Here is a 22,820-nt window from a genome sequence, read left to right on the forward strand (position 1 = left end):
ATGGGACGCTCCGTGGAACTCACGGACTTCGAACGTGGTCAGGTGATGGGGTGTCATTTTGTCATACGTCTGTACGCGAGATTTCCGCACTCCTAAACATCCCTAGGTCCACTGTTTCCGATGTGATAGTGAAGTGGAAACGTGAAGGGACACGTACAGCGCAAAAGCGTACAGGCCGACCTCGTCTGTTGACTGACAGTGACCGCCGACAGTTGAAGAGGGTCGTAATGTGTAATAGGCAGTCATCTATCCAGACTATCACACAGGAATTCCTAAGTGCATCAGGATTCACTGCAAGTACTATGACAGTTAGGCGGGAGGTGAGAAAACATGGATTTCATAGTCGAGTGGCTGCTCATAGGCCACACATCACGCCGGTAAATGCCAAACGACGCCTCGCTTGGTGTAATGAAACACTGGACGCTTGAACAGTGGAAACACGTTGTGTGGATTGACGAATCGATGGCGATCCGATGGCAGAATGTGGATATGGCGAATGCCCGATTAACGTCATCTTCCAACAGTAAAATTTGGAAGCGGCGGTGTTATGATGTGGTCGTATTTTTCATGGAGGGGGCTTGCACCCCTTGTAGTTTTGCGTGGCACTATCACAGCACAGGCCTACACTGATGTTTTAAGCACCTTCTTGCTTCCCACTGTTGAAGAGCAATCCGGGGATGGCGACTGAATCTTTCAACACGATCGAGCACCTGCTCATAATGCACGAAATGTGGCGGAGTGGTTACACGACAGTAACTTCCCTGTAATGGACTGGCCTGCACAGAATCCTGACCTTTGGGATATCTTGGAACGCCGACTTCGTGCCAGGCCTCACCGACCGACATCGATACTTCTCCTCAGTGCATCTCTCCGTGAAAAATGGGCTGTCATTCCGCAAGAAACCTTCCAGCACCTGACTGAACTTATGCCTGCGAGAGTGGAAGCTGTTATCAAGGCTAAGGGTGGGCCAACACCATACTGAATTCCATCCTTACTGATTGAGGGCACCACGAACTTGTAAGTCATTTTCAGCCAGGTGTCCGGATACTTTTGATCACATAGTGTATATTTCACTGGTGGAGACACCCCGTTAATGCAGTCAGACTAACAGAGACAGACTGTCCAGCTAGTCTTAGGCAGTTTCTCGTTTGTCCTTTTGGTTTTGGAACGTTTGTGAAGTCTCCGCGGAAGTCTATCGCCTTCTTAACCAGCATCTTATTCTAACCTCCACCTGCCTGGGATCAGATGTGCGTAAATGGTGTCAGCAACCAGGTCGCGACGGGGGAAGATGCTGACGGTCACCGCGATCAATGAAACTACGCGCTCACGCAGTCTGCGAACCGTCTGCACACTAAACTACTTTGCTAAGAGTTGTTGCCAATGCAGCCCTCTCCACTTAGTTACCCTCAGGGACAATGTCCGCACTCTTTCTCTCAGGACACTTCCTCCCGCTTTTTACTGATTAGACTCCCTTGGGGCTGGACGAACTTTTTAATCTTTTGTAATCCCGTGGAGAAAAGGAAATAATAAAGGACAATTCGGTGTTATTCCACTCTGTAAAGGGTGCCCTGCAATTCTTTTGTGGTTGAGGTTCCATACACACAAAAATTAACTCATTTTCTGCGTGTCTGTTACTTGTCTGTGGACTTCCCCCTGTACCTGTGGACTTGCACCTTTTTCGCTGAAACGTCTGTTGTGCGTTCTGTTATCCAATGCTACCCTGGTCAGGGAAACTTTCAGGTAGGCAATCATTTATCCGGAGATAGCCGGCGGAAGTTACAGTTAGAGCAACAGGTCCAATAGTTACGATCAATAGTATTCCACCATTTCATTTTGCTGTCTCTTTAAAAGATAATTTTAAAACTAGGACAGCCACAGCTAAAGTTCAAAAATGGTTCAACTGGCTCTGAGCACTATAGGACTTAACATCTGAGGTCATCAGTACCCTATAACTAAGAACTACTTACACCTAACCAACCGAAGGACATCACACACATCCATGCCCGAGGCTGGATTCGAACCTTCGACCGTAGCGGTCGCGCAGTTCCAGACTGAAGCACCAAGAACCGCTCGGCTACGCCTACCGGCACAGCTAAAGTAATTACACATAACTGACTGACCAGTTCATACAGTATAACAACAGTTTACATATAGGTGTTAAAATTATTAAAATATAAAACTGAATGAAAATTTCAATATTTCGCTGTAGCTGTATTTATTTAAGTCGATTAGAGACTCACATAGCCGGATTGACAGTTTTTAAGTTGCATCTTCTGGTGTATATCTGTACAGAAAATTTTATGAATTAATACTTTGATAAAGAGGAAATGAAGTTACTGCGATATCTTAAATTTCTGCGTGAGTAGACTTAAACAAAGAAGAAAATCTTATTCATCTAGTCAGAAAACTAGCTGTGTATCACATACGCCACACAAACAGTTCGAAATTACTTAATAGTGTCAGTACACGGACGGCACCCACCACACACGCTCCGAAAACACTCTTGACGTCTCGTAGTTTGTGCTGATAGCTGTTACGATTACTATTATATTAGGGACAAAAATACATCAGCGTTTCGGCTTCCGGTAAATTTCATTTTCAGCATAAGATGCTTCCCTTCGATAATTGGTGCCCCTAAAAGATGAAATTAATTTTTCATTGTGGTTCAAAGTATTGATTTTATTAGTTTTCCTCACTAAGTTTATTTTTATTCTTCAGTCACTCCAGGACCCAGTATTATCCTGCATAATATTTAAGAGGAGCATCGTCTGTTGCTTGGCATAGGGCCACAGGAACATATTTTAATCGATAAACTAAAGTCCCTCCGAACAGGCCGTGAAGGCCCAATGGCACCGACTGACCGCCGTGTAGTCCTCAACCCACAGGAATCACTGGATGCGGTTATGGAGGGGCACGCGGTCAGTTTACTAGACCGGAGCCGCTACTCCTCAATCAAATTGCTACTCAGTTTGCCTAACAAGGGCAGAGTGCACTCAGCTTGTCCACAGCGCTCGGCAGACCGAATGGTCACCCATCCAAGTGCTAGCCAAGCCCAGCAGCGCTTAACTTCCGTGATCTGACGGAAACGACAAGGCCGTTGGCATTTTAATCGATAAAGTGATGACAATTCGTGATTTTAACAAGTCAGTCCCGTTTTTGGCCCATGTTACATCGGGACTGTCCCCATTTCTGTTCCCTTTTAGTTACTGGTTCACCGGTTTTTAATCAAGGACAGCTTCTGATTCCCAATTCCATTCCTTCGCTTTCGTTGATAATTGATGATGGTTTTTAGCAACTGAAAAAGGCTGAGAAATTTGCCTTACCACGCCAACTGTTACTCCGCGGTATTCTGTAATAACTTTGTTTACTATGTGGCTTAGTATTTGTAAGTAACCATCTTTTGGTATGAGATTAAAAATATTCCAGAATGAGATTTTCACTCTGCAGCGGAGTGTGCGCTGATATGAAACTTCCTGGCAGATTAAAACTGTGTGCCCGACCGAGACTCGAACTCAGGACCTTTGCCTTTCGCGGGCAAGTGCTCTACCAAGAGCAAAGACAAAGGCAAAGGTCCCGAGTTCGAGTCTCGGTCGGGCACACAGTTTTAATCAACCAGGAAGTTTCATTAAAAATATTATTTATTAAATACGTACAGGTTCGCTCTCTGTGTGGCGTATGTGATCTACACATAGCTTTCTAACTCGATGAATAATATTTTCTTCCTTGTTTAAGTCTCTTCACTCTGTAATTTAAGCTATCTCAGATAACTTTATTTCCCCATTATCAAAGCATTAATTTATAAAATATTCTGTACAGGTATAGAGCCGAAGATGCAACTTAAAAGTTACGAAACCGGGTGTGTGAATCTGCAATCGACTTAAATAAATACAGCTACAGAGGCCTCTGGGACTTTTCATTTAGTTTTATATTTTAATAGTTTTAACATCTGTGTGTAAACACCTGATATACTGTATGGATTAGTCAATTAGTTATGTATAACTCTATCACGTTGAGATTGAGATACTCGTACATAACCCTCATTTAATGCTTTCCTCTTGAGTTGCTGACTCGGTGGCAAACCACTTATAAATCACCCATCATTACATAAGAATTTCGCCAGAATATAAAGTGCAGCCTCCTCTTTCCTCAGATTATTATCTGACTGTTAACTGTAGCTCTCTCCGTTAATGTTACGTACTGTATAGGAAGCATGTGTCTGTGTACTTCTTACATGAGAATATCGTAATAGTGTCTGATGGTACTTGACAGAAAACAAAATTTATTGTGCTCGCCACATCACCTCATTACAGAATGGCTGGCTCAAAGTCAAGTACTACAAGAAAAATTACAACCCTTTCACTTGACGTCGTTAGCCAAGTAACGACATCGGCCAAGCCCGGAACAAGCGTTTCCACAAGTTACGACTCTCCTTTGCTTGCTTCACGACTGACACTTTTCGTGCATTTTACGAACAACTTCCTTGGTTTAGGTGAAGTAGTTACACGAAACATATGCAGTGAGACAATTTTAGACACGAAATGGTCAGTTTTATTTTCCTCAGATTTTGAGAGCTGCAGGACTGTAGCGATACCTAGTCATCAATTCGATCGTTTAACTCGCTCTCTCTTTTGAGTTTTGTGTTTTACCGCCACGCTTGTTTCTTCCGTTCGTTCCAGATGTTCCTTCCAGTCTTGTATATGCACTTCTGCTTTATTATTTACTGTAAAAATACTCACTTCTTTTCTGATATTTTCATTAAGAATCCTGTCCAGCATAGTGCAACCTTTGACTGATCGTAAAAATGTCATCTGAGCCTCCCAAACATGGACAGGGTCTTTTCTCTTCATAGCTACAGTACAGTAGGCCATGCATATTATAGAATTTCATTTTTGTCTCTTTCTGTATTTTTTTAATGTTCCACCTATTGCGCCATTGTCGCATGTAGTCTGACATTTCTGTAATATAATATCTACATCTTTACCTTCGTACAAACCAACATAGCTCCCTAGGAAATTGAAGTACTGAATTTATTTCAAAAGCTGATCTCCATTTAGCTTTTAGCATAGCACAGCTTAGCACTGCGTATTTACCATGGGATGCCATTGTCTTAGTTATGTTTAATACTGTCTTAAAATTATAATTCTCCCCGTCATGTTTAAAACATGGTCTGCTCTTTGTAGTTATTCTTCATCATTTACCATTAATTTAATGTTGACAGCGCTTAATAGTATGTTAATATTTTTTATTTTTATTTTTAGGGCGCTTTTTTCCATTTTCGGATGGCATCATATTTTTAAATCTTAAAAAGAGTAGACGACAAAATAAACCGTTGCCTCATACCTTGTTTTATTAAAATGCTTTCCCCTCTGTAACTGGGATGTCAGGTATAATATGAAACGCCCCCCTAGAAAAATTTATGAATTACTGTACTGATAAACCTCTACGTTATTTGATTTTCAAACAGCTGAGCAAAACTGAACGTACTCAGACATTACTCTCTTTACTTATTCTGATGAACACTAAACTGACACACAATATTTTTAGCGCAACGCAATCTGACTTTCAAAAATCCCAACAAAAGAATGGCCCTGACTAACAATAATCTATACCTTTCATGAATCACTTACCTCACAAAATCTTCGTTACTCGAACTACTGCAGTACAGCGAGCGCCAATACTGCCAGCTAAATAAAAGATTCTAACTACTGAAGGCGCTAACTACTGATAGGCATAGTCAGCAAATGAAAGATTTTGATAGAGGACAAACAATGTGTTTACCTTAATAGTCTTCAAAAGTCATTATATATAACAGTTCATGATATCCAGTATTACAAATGTACTGTTTCTGATGGACACACGTCCAGATCATCCGCTCTCAAAATTCTGTCATCTCTCTCCCCACATCCACCACTGCTGGCGGCTCACCTCCAACTGCGCAATGCTACGCACTGTTCACATCCAACTGCCCAACACTACAGTAGAGAATATTTCAACAATGCCAATCAGCCACAGACTGCACACAGCACATCCAGTGATTTTCATACAGAGCGCTACGTGGCGTTACCAATATGACAACCTAAACAGCCTACTTACAAATACAAGAATTAATTCACCTGTAAAGACGACGTCGCTTCTATCCGGTGACGGCATATGTCACCTGTAAAGACGGGTCGACTTCGATCCGATGACGGCATATGTTACCTGGGGGATAGTAGATCCACTCACAATGATTCCACTGTCGTCCGCAAACAGGCAGCGCAGTGGGATAGCTACCAGAGCTCCATCTGAGTCTACCTTTTAATAGGGGATATTCACAGCCAGAAGGCTCAGTGTGGTGCAAACATGTGAAGCAAGCATGCAACAATTCCACACAAACTTCCTACAGCCTAAAGAGCGAGTTTGAAAAGGGTCAAACTGTGTCTTCTGATTGGCCCCATGGTCGTTTTGGAGTATTGCCACACAAGTTGGATGTGCTGCGTCAGTTGTGCAACGACTCTGGTACCAGTGGTCAGTGACCGTCCTCACACACGTAGATGGGGTTCTGGACGTCTACGCAGCACAGACGGCCGCCAGAATCACCGTCTAATGACCACAGTGATAGATCGTACGGACCCGTCAGGTTAGCCGAGAACGCTAATGCACTGCTTCCTGGACTCAGGTAGGCGCGCCGGCCCAGGCTCGAATCTGCCCGGCGGATTAACGACGACGGCCGGTGTGCCAGCCAGCCTGGATGTGGTTTTTAGGCGGTTTTCCACATCCCCCTAGGTGAATACTGGGCTGGTCCCAAATTCCGCCTGAGTTACACGGCTCGCAGACATATGAACACTGTCGCACTATTCCATGGATTACACTTGTTGCAGACAGTGCGGTATACTAATTATGTCCCCGGGGGGGGGGGGGGGGGGTACAGAGTGGCGCCCGGAAGGGCATCCGGCCAACCCTTAAACCGATTAACCATGCCGACCCTGCCTAACTGTGGGAAAAGGCACAAGTGAAAGAAGAAGAAGAAGAAGAAGAAGTGGTAGATCGTACGGCCAGCACAGCACACAGGCCTTGTGAGTTCAGACCTGTCAACAAGAACTGTTGCGAAACGGCTATTAGCAGTGGGACTACGGGCACACTCACCTCTAGTCCATCTTCCACTCACTACACAGCATCGACGTTCGTGGTTCGACTGGTGTCGTCAGAGGTTCACTTGAAAGATGAAATTGCTGACTGTGGTCCTCAACCATGAAAGCAGATTCTGCCTGCAGACAAGTGACGGTCATCTGCACGTACGACAAAGACCTGGTGAACGCTGTGTCGCGGAGTGCATTCATCCAAGACACATTGACCCCCACCACAGGCCCTGTGGTCGGGGGTGCGATACGCTACAACTCTAGATGATCCTTGATGTTTCTAGATGGGACACTAACCAGCTTCCCATTCTCGCAGAACGTTCTTAGACCAATTCTTTTGCCGTTCTTGCAAAAGGACGGTGATGTGTTGTTCCAACACGGTAATGCTTCTCAGACACTGCCTGTGAAATTCAATATGCTCTACAAGACGTGCAGCACCTTCCCTGAGCAGAACAATCTACGGACTGGCGTCCAATCGAGCACATGTGGGATATGATGGGACAAGAAGTGACTCGTGCAACACATCGACCAACAAGCCTTACATAACTACGTGAACGAATCGAGTAAGCGGGGCATAACGTATCCCAGGACGGTGTTCACCATACGTATGATCGACTGGATGGCAGAGTAAACGCCTGCGTTGCCACCTGTGGAGGCTACACCACGTACCAATATGGATGTTTCAGGGTGGGTTGTTGCCTCAGAACCGCTTGTGCTGCTGATCTGTAAATGCAATAATTTCATGTGCTCCATATCCAGTGTTGCAAACAATAAATCTTTGAGTGAATTGGAAACCTCTAGAAAGGGTGTACTCTTTTCTTTCTGAGAGTGTGTAATTTCCATCATACAGACTCTTGATGAAGTTTATTACACTACTGCCCGTTAAAATTGCTACACCAAGGAGAAATGCAGATGATAAACGGATATTCATTGGACAAATATATTATACTAGAACTGACATGTGATTACATTTTCACGCAATTTGGGTGCATAGATCGTGAGAAATCAGTACCCAGAAGAACCACCTCTGGCCGTAATAACGGCCTTGTTACGCCTGGGCATTGAGTGAAACAGAGCTTGGATGGCCTGTACACGTACAGCTGCCCATGCACCTTCAACACGATACCACAGTTCATCAAGAGTAGTGACTGGGGTACTGTGACGAGCCAGTTGCTCGGCCACCATTGACCAGACGTTTTCAATTGGTGAGAGACCTGGAGAATGTGCTGGTCAGGGCAGCAGTCGAACATTTTCTGTATCCAGAAAGGCCCGCACAGGACCTCCAACACGCGGTCGTGCATTATCCTGCTGAGATGTAGGGTTTCACAGGGATCGAATGAAGGGTATAGCCACGGGTCATAACACATCTAAAATGTAACGTCCAATGTTCAAAGTGCCGACAATGCGGACAAGAGGTGACCGAGACGTGTAACCTGGATTCATCCGAAAAAATGACGTTTTGCCATTCGTGCACCCAGGTTCGTCGTTGAGTACACCATCGCAGGCGCTCCTGTCTGTGACGCAGAGTCAAGGGTAACCGCAGCCATGGTCTCCTAGCTGATAGTCCATGCAGCTGCAAATGTCGTCGAACTGTTCGTGCAGACGGCTGTCGTCTTGCAAACGTCCCCATCTGTCGACTCAGGGATCGAGACGTGGCTGCACGATCCGTTACAGCTATGCGGATAAGATGCGTGTTATCTCGACTGCTAGTGATACGAGCCCGTTGGGATCCAGCACGGCGTTCCGTATTACCCTCCTGAACCCACCGATTCCAGAGTCTGCTAACAGTCATTGGATCTCGACCAATGCGAGCAGCAATGTTGCGATACGATAAACCACATTCGTGATAGGGTACAATCCGACATTTATCAAAGTCGGAAACGTGATGGTGCGCATTTCTCCTCCTTACACGTGGCATCACAACAACGTTTCACCAGGCAACGGCGGTCTACTGCTGTTTGTTTATTAGAAATGGGATGGAAACTTTCCTCACGTCAGCACGTTGTAGGTGTCGCCACCGGTGACAACCTTGTGTGAATGCTCTGAAAAGCTAATCATTTGCATATCATAGCATCTTCTTCCTGTCGGTTAAATTTCGCGTCTGTAGCACGTCATCTTCGTGGTGTAGCAATTTTAATGGCCAGTAGTATAATATGCTCTACAAGACGTGCAGCACCTTCCCTGGGCAGGACTATCTACGGACTGGCGTCCAGTCGAGAACATGTGGGATGTGATGGGTCAAGAAGTGACTCGTGCGATACATCGACCAACAACTCTTACGTAACAACGTGAACAAATCGAGCAGGCGTGGCACAACGTATCCCAGGACAGTGTTCACCATCTGTACGATCGACTGGATGGCAGAGCCAGCGCCTGCATTGCCACCTGTGGAGGCTACACCACGTACCATGATGGCTGGTTCAGCATCGGTCGATACCTGTTGCCTAAGAACCGCTTATGCTGCCGATCTGCAAAACCAATCATTTCATGGGCTCCATATGCAGTGTTGCAACAATAAATATTTGAATGAATTGGAAATCTCTAAAAATGGTCTTTCTGGCAGTATGTGATTTCCATCATACAGGCTCTTGATGAAGTTTATTAAGTGATCTGAGTATCCACAATTTGGCGTAATTTCTCGCAGCATGCAAAATTTTACATAACTTTTAGATATTTTTTCATTGTTGTTGTCGAAAAGTCATCTTGCATACATGTTCGTAAGTTTTAGGTAGGTTCGGCAGGATAATACTGGATTTCTTCCAGTGGGAGTGCTTCTATCGATTCAATCCGGACCTCGACCTGATCTAAGTAAGTGCTGCAGTATTAAATTTCCGCGACAACTCGGCCGCACAATTTTCCATACGGAGGAAACCTGCGCGCGGTCGTATGACAGTAACCACGGGGCGGCGAACACGTCAGCAGGCCGGCATGCAGATCTCGCGTCCTCCCCCAGCCCCCCTCCATCCCGCACCCATCCGCAGTCTGCGCAGTCGATGGCGTCGCCACTGGGCCGTGATAGATCCAATTGAGCTGGCGGCGCGGGGCCTGGCGCGGGCGATATCGCTGACTCAGGCCGACACGTCTGCTGGGAGAACCTCCCCCCCCCCCCCCTCTCGCACCCACTCGCTCCTCACTGCTCACTGCGGGTCGTAGGGTGAAAGGGTGGGGGCTTGACGACGGCGGGGGAAGGGGGAGGACACCACCGTCTCGTCCCGCTCTGTGACTTTTTCTGCGCGATCCCGCGGCGACTGACGCGGAAATCTGAACCTGACGTCCCGCCTTAAAGACCGACTGCCGACATCGATAGATTCCGCGTCTTGGTGGCGCGTATTACGGAAAGACGTAGCCAATTTATAAGCTCCTGGAGAACGTAGGGTAAGGTGCCAGCCTCATTTCGTAAATGACGCTAAGGTCAGCCTCGGCGACTGTACGGCAAGAAAGGAAGAATGAATTGGTTGCTGGTGTTAATAACGATCGTCCTCCTTTACCTCCTCTGTATTACTGCAGATGACGTGTCACTGAGCACATTTGTTCTGTGCGTGCAGTACACGCGAGGCGCCTAGTTGTTTCCACTGCACTGTGCGAAATACGAAGGTTCTGTTACAGTTCACTAACCTGCTGTCTTCAAGTTGATGTACCCAGCGCAGAAAAGAGCACGCAGGTCGTAGGTTCTGTATCTTGAGGCTGAAACTGGCTTTTAGCGAGGTTCTGTTCTGAAATAATGAATCACTTCCTTGGAATGCGACTCGCGTATTTTGATATAGCCACACAAGAAGACTACATGAACTTAATACAACACCTTCTGATACAGCAAAGTACATGATCAAACACAATGTTTACGAAAATGTATCTTTACACTATTTGTGGCACGTGTCTGTGCCTCATGACTACCGGAGTGAATCTTTTAATACTGAATACTGGCAAACACATCCTGCCACAGACAACATGTCTGTTCTTCTCGACTGCCTAATCCAGAGTGACGAACAGGAGCTTAAATGAAACTTGGAAACACATCCTACGACAGACAACATGTCTGTTCTTCTCGACTGCCTAATCCAGAGTGACGAACAGCCCGAAACACTTCGTGCGCCATACCAGAAAAGGCGTGACCCGAACGCTTCCGAAGTGCTTCGTCTGCCATTTCGTCAGTCTTTTGTTTTTGATTTAAATTGTTTTTAATAATTCTAAAACGACTGACTGATAGTCAGCTGTTGAGAGATATTTATATTAAAAAGTGAAGTCATTCCAATGAGTAGTTTAACCAATAATAATAACTATACTTTAACGTTTTGGCGCCCTTGCTCCGAACACAGCAGCCAATCACAGAGCAGTAGCATTATGCAGGCGGTCTTTCTCACGGGAGTGGTACCGAATCTAACATCTGTCACAGGTACCTCACACCACATTTCGTCATCTCCACTGCTCTGGGAACAGCTTCTTGGAGCCTAATGTGATGGCTGACTAAGTCAGAAATATTACAACTGGATGTCACCATCACAGAGACAATTAAGTGGGATTGGGTTCAACACTTGAAGAAGACGCAAGGGTTCTTCCGCCAGCCGTAGCGTACTCCGATTTCAAATTGTCCCAGCATGAGATAACTGGTGCATGGCTTGCGGTAAGTCGGGGTTGAGGAGGAGACTGGGTGAGCTGTGTTGAGGACGAGGGTAGTCTCTGGAGATAAGGTGCTCTGAACGTAAAACTAATACACGTACAACGACGATAATTAAACAATTTATTTCTTATACAGCAATTTAGACTTCTCATCGTACTTCCAGGAGAGGTCAGTGTTCTGTAATTTTGCTGACAGTGTATATCCTATTTTCCATGTCCTGCTAAGGATGTGCCTTTTCTCAACCCAACAAAAACTTATTTTTATTAGAGGAAAACAGAGAGGACATAGTTGACTGTATAATGAACCGTGTTCATTATACTGAAGTTAAAAAATGCACTCAGCACTCCGTCTCCAGGCCACAACTGGCCCATCGAGACCATCCGACCGCCGTGTCATCCTCAGATGAGGATGCGGATAGGAGGGGCGTGTGGTCATATGGTCAGCACACCGCTCTTCCGGTCGTAACGATGGTTTTCTTTGACCGGAGCCGCTACTATTCGGCCGAGTAGCTCCTCAGTTTGCATCACGAGGCTGAGTGCACCCAGAAAAATGGCAACAGCGCATGGCGGCCTGGATGGTCACCCATCCAAGTGCCGGCCACGCCCGACAGCGCTCAACTTCGGTGATCTGACGGGAACCGTTGACCGAAGTTAAAAAAATGGTGCAGCAAAATTAAATGAGACAATACAGTTGAACAAACACACATACGAGGAGTGTGAGAAAAGTAATGAGACTGATTTTTTACCGTCCAAAGTTTTTATTTTCTTCAAACAATATTGTCACCTTCAAAATCATTCCCTCCAACAGCTTTACACTGGCGGAGTCGTTGTTCTCAGTTTTGGTAGCAGCACTGAAAGGCTTCAACAGGTAGAGCCTTTAATGAAACTTTTCAATGTTCTTCAGAGTCCCAAAATGACGTCCTTTTAAGACTTTTTTAATTTCATGAAAAGAGAAAATTCGCGAGGATTCAGATCAGGTGAAAAGGGGAGGAAAATTTGAAACAGCAGGAATGCCTTCTGAGGTCAGAAATTCAGTGACGGAAGCGGCCGTGTGACATGGGGAGCTGTCATGATGCAGCAGCCATTTTGACACAAACTTTTCACATATAAAACTTCGCTCAAAATTTGACGTACGTTGAGAGTGTTTACATTTAACAGGCCACCCATGATCCTTATTGTTAAACAGCGATCTAATCTCACAAGAACACGCACTCGTTCGAGGTTTCCGCTGGTTTCTGAAGTTGAACTTCTGCCTGAGCGAGTTTCATCTTCAGCGTGTTCTCTGCCGTCCAAAAATTATTTGTGCCAGCAAAAAAACCTGTGCCAGCAAAAAAACTTGTGCTCTTGATAAGGAATGTGCCCCATAGGCCTGTTTCAACTTTTCGAAGGTGACAGTCGCAGAATCCCCAAGTTTGACACAAATCTTGATGATATTCCGCTTTTCCATTTTCGTAACACACATCAGAAACACAAATTCACTGATGGTGCTCTCAAACAACACGTGGTGGCTGTACGTAGCTGAAAGTCGGACTGAGCCTCTGGAAGGGATGAACACTCAGGTCTTCACAAGAAGAATACCACCCAGTTGCCAGATCACTCGCAGTGTTGTCAGTCTCATTACTTTTCTCACACACCTCGCACATACACATTATGCAGAAACCCTAGAAGCAGCACATTGCACTACTGCAGTTACTCACTGCAGGCAGTACTCTATCAGGGGCCTAACAGTGCTGGAAACGACGGAGTATGTAACAAGGAAGAGTAACAATGACTAGACAAGTTCTACTCATGGAAAAACACTGCTCACGTTTCCACGCGGCGTCATCGATCGATACGGACCGAGAACGACTGCACAATTTTACTGCACTTTTAACAAAGCGATACTGCCAGTTTTATGGCTTCACCGTTTAAAATATTTCATTGAGCTGGTCCCCGACCACCTGGCTTCAGTTACCAACTCAAGGCGGTGGGCACTGGGGGATGGGAAATGATCACTCCCTAGGCTTAACGTGTCCAAGTCAAGGGCAAGAAACTCCCACACTTGTCAAGACGTGGAGAGGCAGTGCCGATACCAGCGGGATTACGTTATGTACTGTAGCCTTGACTCCAAGCTGTCGGGAATATTGGTATCCCTCCGTCTAACAGCCAAAATTAGCACTCACTTTAACGCACTAAAACCTTCAAAGCATATTTCATGCCCTTATTTGCAACTTTATTGTTAATTTACACAAATATTCGTATGACAAACCCCAAGCCAAACAGATGTGTGTAACAACATATGTGATCAAAAGTATCCGGACACCTGTCTGAAAACGACTTACAAGTTCATGCCGCCCTCCATCGGTAGCACTGGAATTCAATATGGTGTCGGCCCACCTTTAGCCTTGATGACAGCTTCCACTCTCGTAGGCATACGTTCAGTCAGCTGGAAGGTTTCTTGGGGAATGGCAGCCCGTTCATCACCGAATGCTGCACTGAGGAGAGGTTTCGATGTCGGTCGGTGAGGCCTGGAACGAAGTCGGCGTTCCAAAATACCCCCAAAGATGTTCTGTAGGATTCAGGTCTGGACTCTGAGCAGGCCAATCCATTATAGGGATGTTACTGTCGTGTAACCGCTCCGCCACAGGCCGTGCATTATGAACAGGTGCTCGATCGTGTTGGAAGATGCAATCGCCACCCTCAAATTACTCTTCAACAATGGGAAGCAGGAAGGTGCTTAAAACATCAATGTAGGCCAGTCGTTCACCAGCAGCGGATGTGATGTCGCAGTCGGTCAGGCAGTCCCCTCGCCGACAGCTTCTGTACAGTGGTGTACGCCTAAGCTACTTGAGTTCTATTCTAATGCGAGTAATGGAAATAATTACAAGAACGGAAGAGAAGCCATGTCTCCTCAAGGATACTAATCGCTACCGGGTGCGCAGAAAATGTGACGTGCATACGAACTAGTTGTGCGTGAATTCCGAACGGAGTAAGTGCCGAGGCAAGTGGCAGGATCATGGCTCAATAGTGACATTCTTGTCTTCCTGGCGAAGCAGACTTGCAGATTCAAAAGCGAATGCACAACTGCATGGAAGGTGTCCACAAAAAAAGTGCCTGTTCTCCAAATTCTTAAAGAGAAATTTCAAGGTTTGATAAGGGTTCAGTTTTCGTCGCAAATATGCCAGACTGTGAGAACTCCAAGATTCCATTGTGTACAGCAAGACGGGAAGCTACCGGGATGACTCAGAGCCATGGCACTAGTTCGGGGATTCAACTAAGCGGAGACGTTTCGAAATTAAGTTATGGTAGAAACTTTTTGAAAATTGACGGTGAGTCTGTTCTTGACAAAACAATCCTGGTGTTTGGTTGTGAAGCAACAGAGAAAATACTTACACACGATTGCTTGACACTTGACACAGCGAACAGTTTTTTTTAAAAAATACAGGTGTTAAAACTATTGAAACTGGATGAAATGTCCAATGATCCGCCGTAGCTGTATTTGTTCAGCTCACTTATAAATCCACACAACCGGTTTTGCAACTTGGAAGAGTTGCATCTGTAAGTAGGCTGTTTAGGTTTTTATATTGGTAACGCCACGTAGCGCTCTGTATGAAAATCACTGGCTGTGCTGTGTGTAGTATGTGGCTAGTTTGCATTGTTGTCTGCCATTGTAGCGTTGGGCAGTTGGCTGTTAACAGCGCGTAGCGTTGTGCAGTTGGAGGTGAGCCGCCAGCAGTGGTGGATGAGGGGAAGTGAGATGGCGGATTTTTGAGAGCGGATGATCTGGACGTGTGTCCATCAGAGACAGTACATTTGTAAGACTGGATGTCACGAACTGATATATATAATATGACTTTTGAACACTATTAAGGTAAATACATTGTTTGTTCTCTATCAAAATCTTTCTTTTGCTAACTGTGCCTATCAGTAGTTACTGCCTTCAGTAGTTTGAATCTTTTATTTAGTGGCAGTAGTGCCGCTCGCTGTGTTGCAATAGTTCGAGAAACGAAGATTTTTGTGAGGTAAGTGATTTGTGAAACGTATAGGATAATGTTAGTCAGGACCATTCTTTTGTAAGGATTATTGAAAGTCAGATTGCGTTGCGCTAAAAATATTGAGTGTCAGTTTAAGCACAGTCATTTATAATTTTTGAAAGGGGACGTTTCACGTCTTCTGGTGCAAATATAAATGCTACATCATAAGTTACAGAACCCCGCAGAGTAATAACTGGTGTGGCTAGGTGAAGATTTCAGCATTCCTCAGTTGATAAAATGATAGAAAAGGCCATCGTCAATGATGAACGTCGTGCCTGTGTTAAGAGGCGAATCATAAGCACTCTTCTTAAAATATGCTCCCTGTTATATCCTAGCCAGTAATGCCACCCGAGCCCGCTGCCAAAAAGGTTGGCAGCATCAAAGTCCGGACGCCGTCCGCATAAGCAGCGCCAGCGAGACAGCAAATCGCCGCAAGTCTGCGCGCGCCACCGCTGGCTTCTGGCTTCTTAAGCGCTGGAGTCGCGAGCGCTAGGACAGTTCTGTATTCGCCGCTCAGTTGTATACTCGCCACCGAATTGTGTACTGGCTAGTCAGTTGTGTGTTCATCGCAGCAGAGTTGTTGTTTGTCGTCAGCCGACGCTGACCTAGCCGCTCCGACTCGAACTAGACAGATCTCTGTAGACACGGAGTTCACTATTGTGTTTCTGTATCTTCGTCAATAAAGATAAGTACCGACTTTTATTTACTCAGAGTGTTTGGGTTTTTATCTTTCTGTTCACTGTTCCAGCGGACCGGTCGGCCCGCTATTAAAAGTGTGGCGGTGACTTCGTAAGCCGTTTCTACAGCGAATTGTTTGTCGCTACGAACACCGCCACAAAACTGGCAACGAGGTCTTCCGAACTCGTGTGCAGGGCTGGTTCAACTCGTTCTTGTTATACTAATTATAGAAATAAAATTTTGGGGGCTGGTTTACTTTGTGTTCACTATGTCTGCCGAATTACAACAGTTGATCTTGTTACAGAGTCAGCAAATACAAAGTCTGGTGGAAGCAATCGCCAAACAAGCGGCTAATCCTCCAACACAAAAGGAACAAGCACAGGCGGCACCACATTTCCGTGCTTTTGATGCATCCAGAGAAGAATGGCGAGAATATTTCGCGCAGTTGCAGGCGCACATGACAGTCTACAAAATCACAGGTACTGAGCCGCAGCTTTATTTCATTTCCACTGCAGGCGTGGAAGTCTATCGACTACTTTGTAAGTTGTTCCCGGAATCCCAGCCAGAAGCTTTAGACTATGACGTTGTTGTTAACAAGCTTGCTGAGTATTTCGAGTCGCGAGTTCATGTGGCTGCAGCCAGATTCAAGTTCTTCAGATTAAAGAAACTGCCACATCAATCTAATAAACAGTGGTTAACAGATTTACGGGGCCTCACCCGTCAGTGCCGATTTAATTGTATGTGTGGAGCTTCCTACAGTGATGTCATGTTACGAGACGCTATTACTCAAAACATTGCAGATTCTCGTATTCGTGCTGCTATCTTAAAGTTGCCTGACCCGTCATTAGAGACTGTGATGAACATCATTGAAGCCCAAGATACTTTTGACTATGCTGAGTGTGAGTTAGATCAGCCATGTATTTCTCAAATTGCCTGTGCTAAGCAAGTTACGTCACGCCCGCGGCCCCACCGGCAGAGTCAGACTGTAAACACTAGCCGGCCGCGTCATGTTAAACACATTCATCAGCCGCGTGTGCAAAATGCAAGAGTTAAGTCTTGCCCTAAGTGTGTTCTTGCTCATCCTCGTGAACGTTGCCCGTTAAGAAACGCGGTTTGTCACTTTTGTCAAAGGAAAGGACACATCCAGACTGTTTGTTTGCGTAAACGCAAGAACAATTCTAGTGCTGCCCAGCCCATGGAAATTCATGTTCTTCAAAGCCAGCCCGCCCAGAAGGTCGCGTTTAAAGACTCTTCCACGGTTCGTGTGGGTAATAAACTTGTTCGCAACAAGCCACCCACCCAGCCCTCTGCTCTGCGACCCAAGCGTAATTCAAACGCTGTAAAAAGTAATGTACAGACTGCAAGTGAAGCGGGGGTTGTTGTTCCACCCGCCCAACCCACGAGTTGTCATAAGCAGCGAACACGCGCTATACGCGCTGATTTTGTGTCTTCCGCCTCCACTGCACCGACCCAGAGACAGTGTAATAAACTATTTGTGAAGCTACGCATCCAGGATAAGACCTTCAATTTTCAATTAGACACTGGTGCGTCTGTGACTCTCATAAATAGTGCTACGTATGCGGCTATCGGCCGCCCTAAACTTTCAGCGGCAAAACATTCTTTGGCTACTTATAGTGGAGAACAAATTCCTGTGTTAGGTGTATGTAGCGTGCCAGCCACATTCCGTGACAATACAAAAACAGTTTCATTCACAGTGCTCCGCGCTACAGACAGTGTAAACATTTTCGGATTAGACTGTTTTGACTTGTTTGGCCTGTCTATCCAGGACAATGTGTTGCAAATTAATTCTGTTGTTGTTCCTCAAGACAGCATAACCGATTTGTGTAAACGTTACAGTGACATATTTAGAGACGAACTAGGTTGTGCTGCGAACTTTGCCGCTCATATTACGTTAAAAGATAATGTTCAGCCTCGATTTTGTCGTGCTCGTCCAGTGCCTCACGCCCTCCGGGCACCTGTAGAAGATGAACTTCGTCGTTGGCAAAACAACGGTGTTATTCAACCCGTTTCAGCGAGCCAGTGCGCTTTTCCCTTAGTTATTATAAAGAAACCGTCTGGCAAGTTACGTTTGTGTGCTGATTTTAAGTCGACAGTTAATCCTCAGACTGTCATTGATTCTTTTCCTTTGCCTAGACCGGACGAGCTGATGGACAAGTTAGGGGAAGCTCGTTTCTTTTCCAAAATTGATCTCCGTGAAGCATATTTGCAATTGCCCCTCGACGAGCAATCACAACAGTATTTTGTCATAAACACGTCGTTGGGGTTGTTCCGTTTTCTGCGTTTGCCTTTTGGTTGTGCGTCAGCTCCAGCTGTTTTTCAGCGTTTTTTGTCACAATTTCTGGCTAATGTGCCATCGTGTTGCAACTATTTGGACGATATTGTTGTGTCCGGTCGGACGCCTGCTGAACATTTCCGTAATTTGGAGTGTTTGTTTACAGTGTTGTCTCAGGCAGGCCTACGTTGCAACATCGATAAATGTTCATTTTTCCTTACGGAGTTGGAATATCTGGGACATGTTATTAATGCTCAAGGCATTCATCCCTCCCAGTCACATTTAGCAGCTATTCGTGATTTGCCCGCCCCTCGCAATCTGCATGAATTGCAAGCAGTTCTTGGCAAATTGACATATTATATTAGGTTTATACCTAATGCATCACAGATTGCTGCACCGTTGCATCGTCTCCGCCGTAAGAATGTTCCGTTTGTGTGGTCAGCTGATTGCCAATCAGCCTTTCAGCAGCTTAAAGAGGCTTTATTGAATGATCGTTGTCTGGTCCATTACGACCCTAACAAGCCTCTGGTGTTAGCTTGTGATGCCTCTTCTTTCGGCCTCGGTGCTGTGTTGTCTCACCGAGTCGGTAACACCGAACGTCCTATTGCGTTCGCATCTAAATTGCTAAACAAAGCTCAGTGTAATTATAGCCAATTGGACAAGGAAGCGTTGGCTATTGTGTTCGGTGTCACAAAATTCCATCACTACCTCTATGGTAGACCATTCTATTTAGTAACAGATCACAAGCCCCTGACGTCACTGTTTCATCCGTCTAAACCAGTTCCTCAGCGGACAGCTCAGAGACTACAACGTTGGGCTCTTTTGTTATCACAATACCAGTATGAGATACTGTATCGCCCTACAGCTCAGCATGCAAACGCTGACGCGCTTTCTAGATTGCCGATTGCTGCGGATGATGTCTTCGATTCCTCTGACGACTCTTGCCATCAGATTGACGCCGATGAGCATCAATCCCTCCGGGATTTTCCGATTGATTATCGTCAGGTGGCACGTGAGACAGCTACAGATCCTCATCTGAGTTTACTATTACGTTTTGTTCAACGTGGTTGGCCGTCCAAGGCAAAGGACATATCGGATCCTGTGGTTCGTCGCTATTATCCGCAACGTCATCTGTTGTCTGTTTCGCACGGAGTTTTGCTGTTACGCACCGAGAATGACCAGCTTCGTGTAGTGGTTCCCCAAGTGCTCCAATCCAAGGTCCTCGACTTGTTGCATCAAGGTCATTGGGGAGTGGTCCGCACCAAGCAGCTTGCCCGCCGGCATTGTACATGGATCGGCATTGATAAGCAGATTAAGCAGATGTCTACAGATTGTTCGACGTGTGCCGAACACCAAGCTGCTCCGCCTCAACGCTATTTTGAGTGGGCACGCCCTGCCGGTCCCTGGCAGCGAGTACATATTGATTTCGCTGGTCCATATGGGAATTCTCGTTGGCACATCGTGATAGATGCATTTAGTAATTTTCCGTTTGTTGTGCCCTTGCAGTCTACAACGTCTGCACAAACTGTACAGGCGTTGACTTCAATTTTTTGTATTGAGGGTCTTCCAGAAGTTTTAGTGTCTGACAATGGTCCACAATTTACCTCTGCTGAATTTGAAAGCTTTTGTTCTGCCAATGGCATTCGCCATGTTCTTACTCCGCCGTTCCACCCTCAATCGAATGGTGCAGCGGAACGTTTTGTACGCACATTCAAGGATCATATGTACCGCCTTCGTGCTACGCACTCTCGTCAGCAGGCCCTCATCACGTTCCTGTCGTCGTACCGGACCACGCCACGCGACGGCCCTTCGCCTGCGGAGCTTCTCCACGGCCGTCGTCATCGCACCCTACTACGGTTGTTGCACCCCCCGGATCGACCCGCCGCTTCTGAGCATCGCACGCGTTTTCAGCGCGACGACGCCGTTTTTTTCAGAGTTTATCACGGTCGCCGTCGTTGGGAACGTGGTACCGTGATAAGTGCCCAGGGTCGCGGTTTTTATACTGTTCAAGGTGCTACTGGGGTGCACAGGAGGCATCAGAACCAGTTGCGCCGCGCTGGCCGCCCGGATTCTGCCGCTCGTTCTTTGTCCACAGATTTGATCCGCGGCGGGTTCCAGCCGCGCCTTCCGACTTCGCTGCCGCCCCCAGGGCAGCAGCAGCGGCCGTCGCCGCTACCACGCCGACAGCCCGTCCCGTTGATGCCTCCCGCGCAGCTTCCTCCGGGAGCGCCCCCGGTGGTCGCTCTGGCGCCTGCGGTCCCTCTTCAGTCGCCACCGCCTTCGGAGCTGATGGACGTCGACCCCTCAGCCGGGCCGCCTTCCCACGCGGTGGCTGTGCAGCCTGTCCTGCAGCCGCTTTCCTTGGGCACCCCCAAGGAGTCTGACACCGCAGCGCCTTGTCCGGCGCCCACTCAGCAGCCGTCGACGCAGCGTCAGGAGACGCTGCCTCTCTTCGTGGGTCCCGACGCCCCGTCGCGTCCAGTACCAGAAGCTGCGCCCGTGGTCACAGGCGTGCACCCTGACCTCGGTTTTCAGTCGGTGTTTCCCGAGGCCCCACGCAGCCAATGCTGGGGTGCGGACCGGGGACTGCCACCGACAACAGTCTCCGCCCCGGTCTCTTCTGCTACGCCTGCGGCCAGACCCCTCCCCCGCCGTCGACGCTCGCCACGTCATTATTCAACGACGGTGCGGCGATTTGGGGGGGGGGGGGGAGTGTTATATCCTAGCCAGTAATGCCACCCGAGCCCGCTGCCAAAAAGGTTGGCAGCATCAAAGTCCGGACGCCGTCCGCATAAGCAGCGCCAGCGAGACAGCAAATCGCCGCAAGTCTGCGCGCGCCACCGCTGGCTTCTGGCTTCTTAAGCGCTGGAGTCGCGAGCGCTAGGACAGTTCTGTATTCGCCGCTCAGTTGTATACTCGCCACCGAATTGTGTACTGGCTAGTCAGTTGTGTGTTCATCGCAGCAGAGTTGTTGTTTGTCGTCAGCCGACGCTGACCTAGCCGCTCCGACTCGAACTAGACAGATCTCTGTAGACACGGAGTTCACTATTGTGTTTCTGTATCTTCGTCAATAAAGATAAGTACCGACTTTTATTTACTCAGTGTTTGGGTTTTCATCTTTCTGTTCACTGTTCCAGCGGACCGGTCGGCCCGCTATTAAAAGTGTGGCGGTGACTTCGTAAGCCGTTTCTACAGCGAATTGTTTGTCGCTACGAACACCGCCACAAAACTCCCGTCTGCCTATGTCAAGCAACAAAATGCCCCTCATGCCTTGTCCTTCCCCGAATTACATCTGTGAGGGTTTTTTTGTTGCTTGACATAGGCCAACAGGACCACATTTTAATCGGAATGTGTATAGTTAGCCGGCCTCTGTTGCAGAGCGGTTCCAGGTGCTTTAGTTCGGAACCGCGCTGCTGCTACGGTTGCAGGTTCGAATCCTGCCTCGGGCATGGATGTGTGTGATGTCCTTAGGTTAGATAGGTTTAAGTAGTTCTAAGTTTTGTTGTTGTTGTTGTGGTCTTCAGTCCTGAGCCTGGTTTGATGCATCTCTCCATGCTACTCTATCCTGTGCAAGCTTCTTCATCTCCCAGTACCTACTGCAACCTACATCGTTTTGAATCTGCTTGGTGTATTCATCTCTTGGTCTCCCTCTACGATTTTTACCCTCCACGCTACCCTCCAATACTAAACTGGTGATCCCTTGATGCCTCAGAACATGTCCTACCAACCGATCCCTTCCTCTAGTCAAGTTGTAGGGGACTGATTACCTGAAATGTTAAGTCTCATAGTGCTTCGAGCCATTTTTTTTTTTTTTTTTTTTTTTTTTTTTTTTTTTTTTTGTTTACAGATTCACGACCTAACACAGACATGACATCCGTCACAGAAGATGTTTTTTTTTATCATTTGACGATGGCTTTTTATCAACTGAGAAGTGCTGAAAATCTTTACCTAGCCACGTCAATTATTACAGTGCGGCATTCTGTAATCTATGACAGCATTTATATTTACACCAAACGATTCAACTCGAAAGTTGCGAAACCAGTTGCGTGGGTTTATAAGTGACCTGAAGAAACAGGGCTACAGCGGACCATTGGACATTTCATT

At 46.6% G+C, this 22,820-nt stretch overlaps 1 protein-coding gene across 1 annotated transcript in view; it reads left to right on the forward strand.

The window, feature by feature from the left end:
• LOC124620240 (MAP/microtubule affinity-regulating kinase 3-like) overlaps positions 1-22,820 on the forward strand; it is a 256,035-nt gene that overhangs the window by 28,780 nt on the left and 204,435 nt on the right. The window contains exon 2 of the mRNA XM_047146908.1: positions 20,812-21,225. Coding sequence (XP_047002864.1) covers positions 20,812-21,225 — 414 coding nt within the window. The remainder of the gene's footprint in view (positions 1-20,811; positions 21,226-22,820) is intronic.

The sequence above is a fragment of the Schistocerca americana genome, chromosome 6 (genome assembly GCF_021461395.2).
Source record: "Schistocerca americana isolate TAMUIC-IGC-003095 chromosome 6, iqSchAmer2.1, whole genome shotgun sequence".
In the NCBI taxonomy this organism is placed as follows: Eukaryota; Metazoa; Arthropoda; class Insecta; order Orthoptera; family Acrididae; genus Schistocerca; species Schistocerca americana.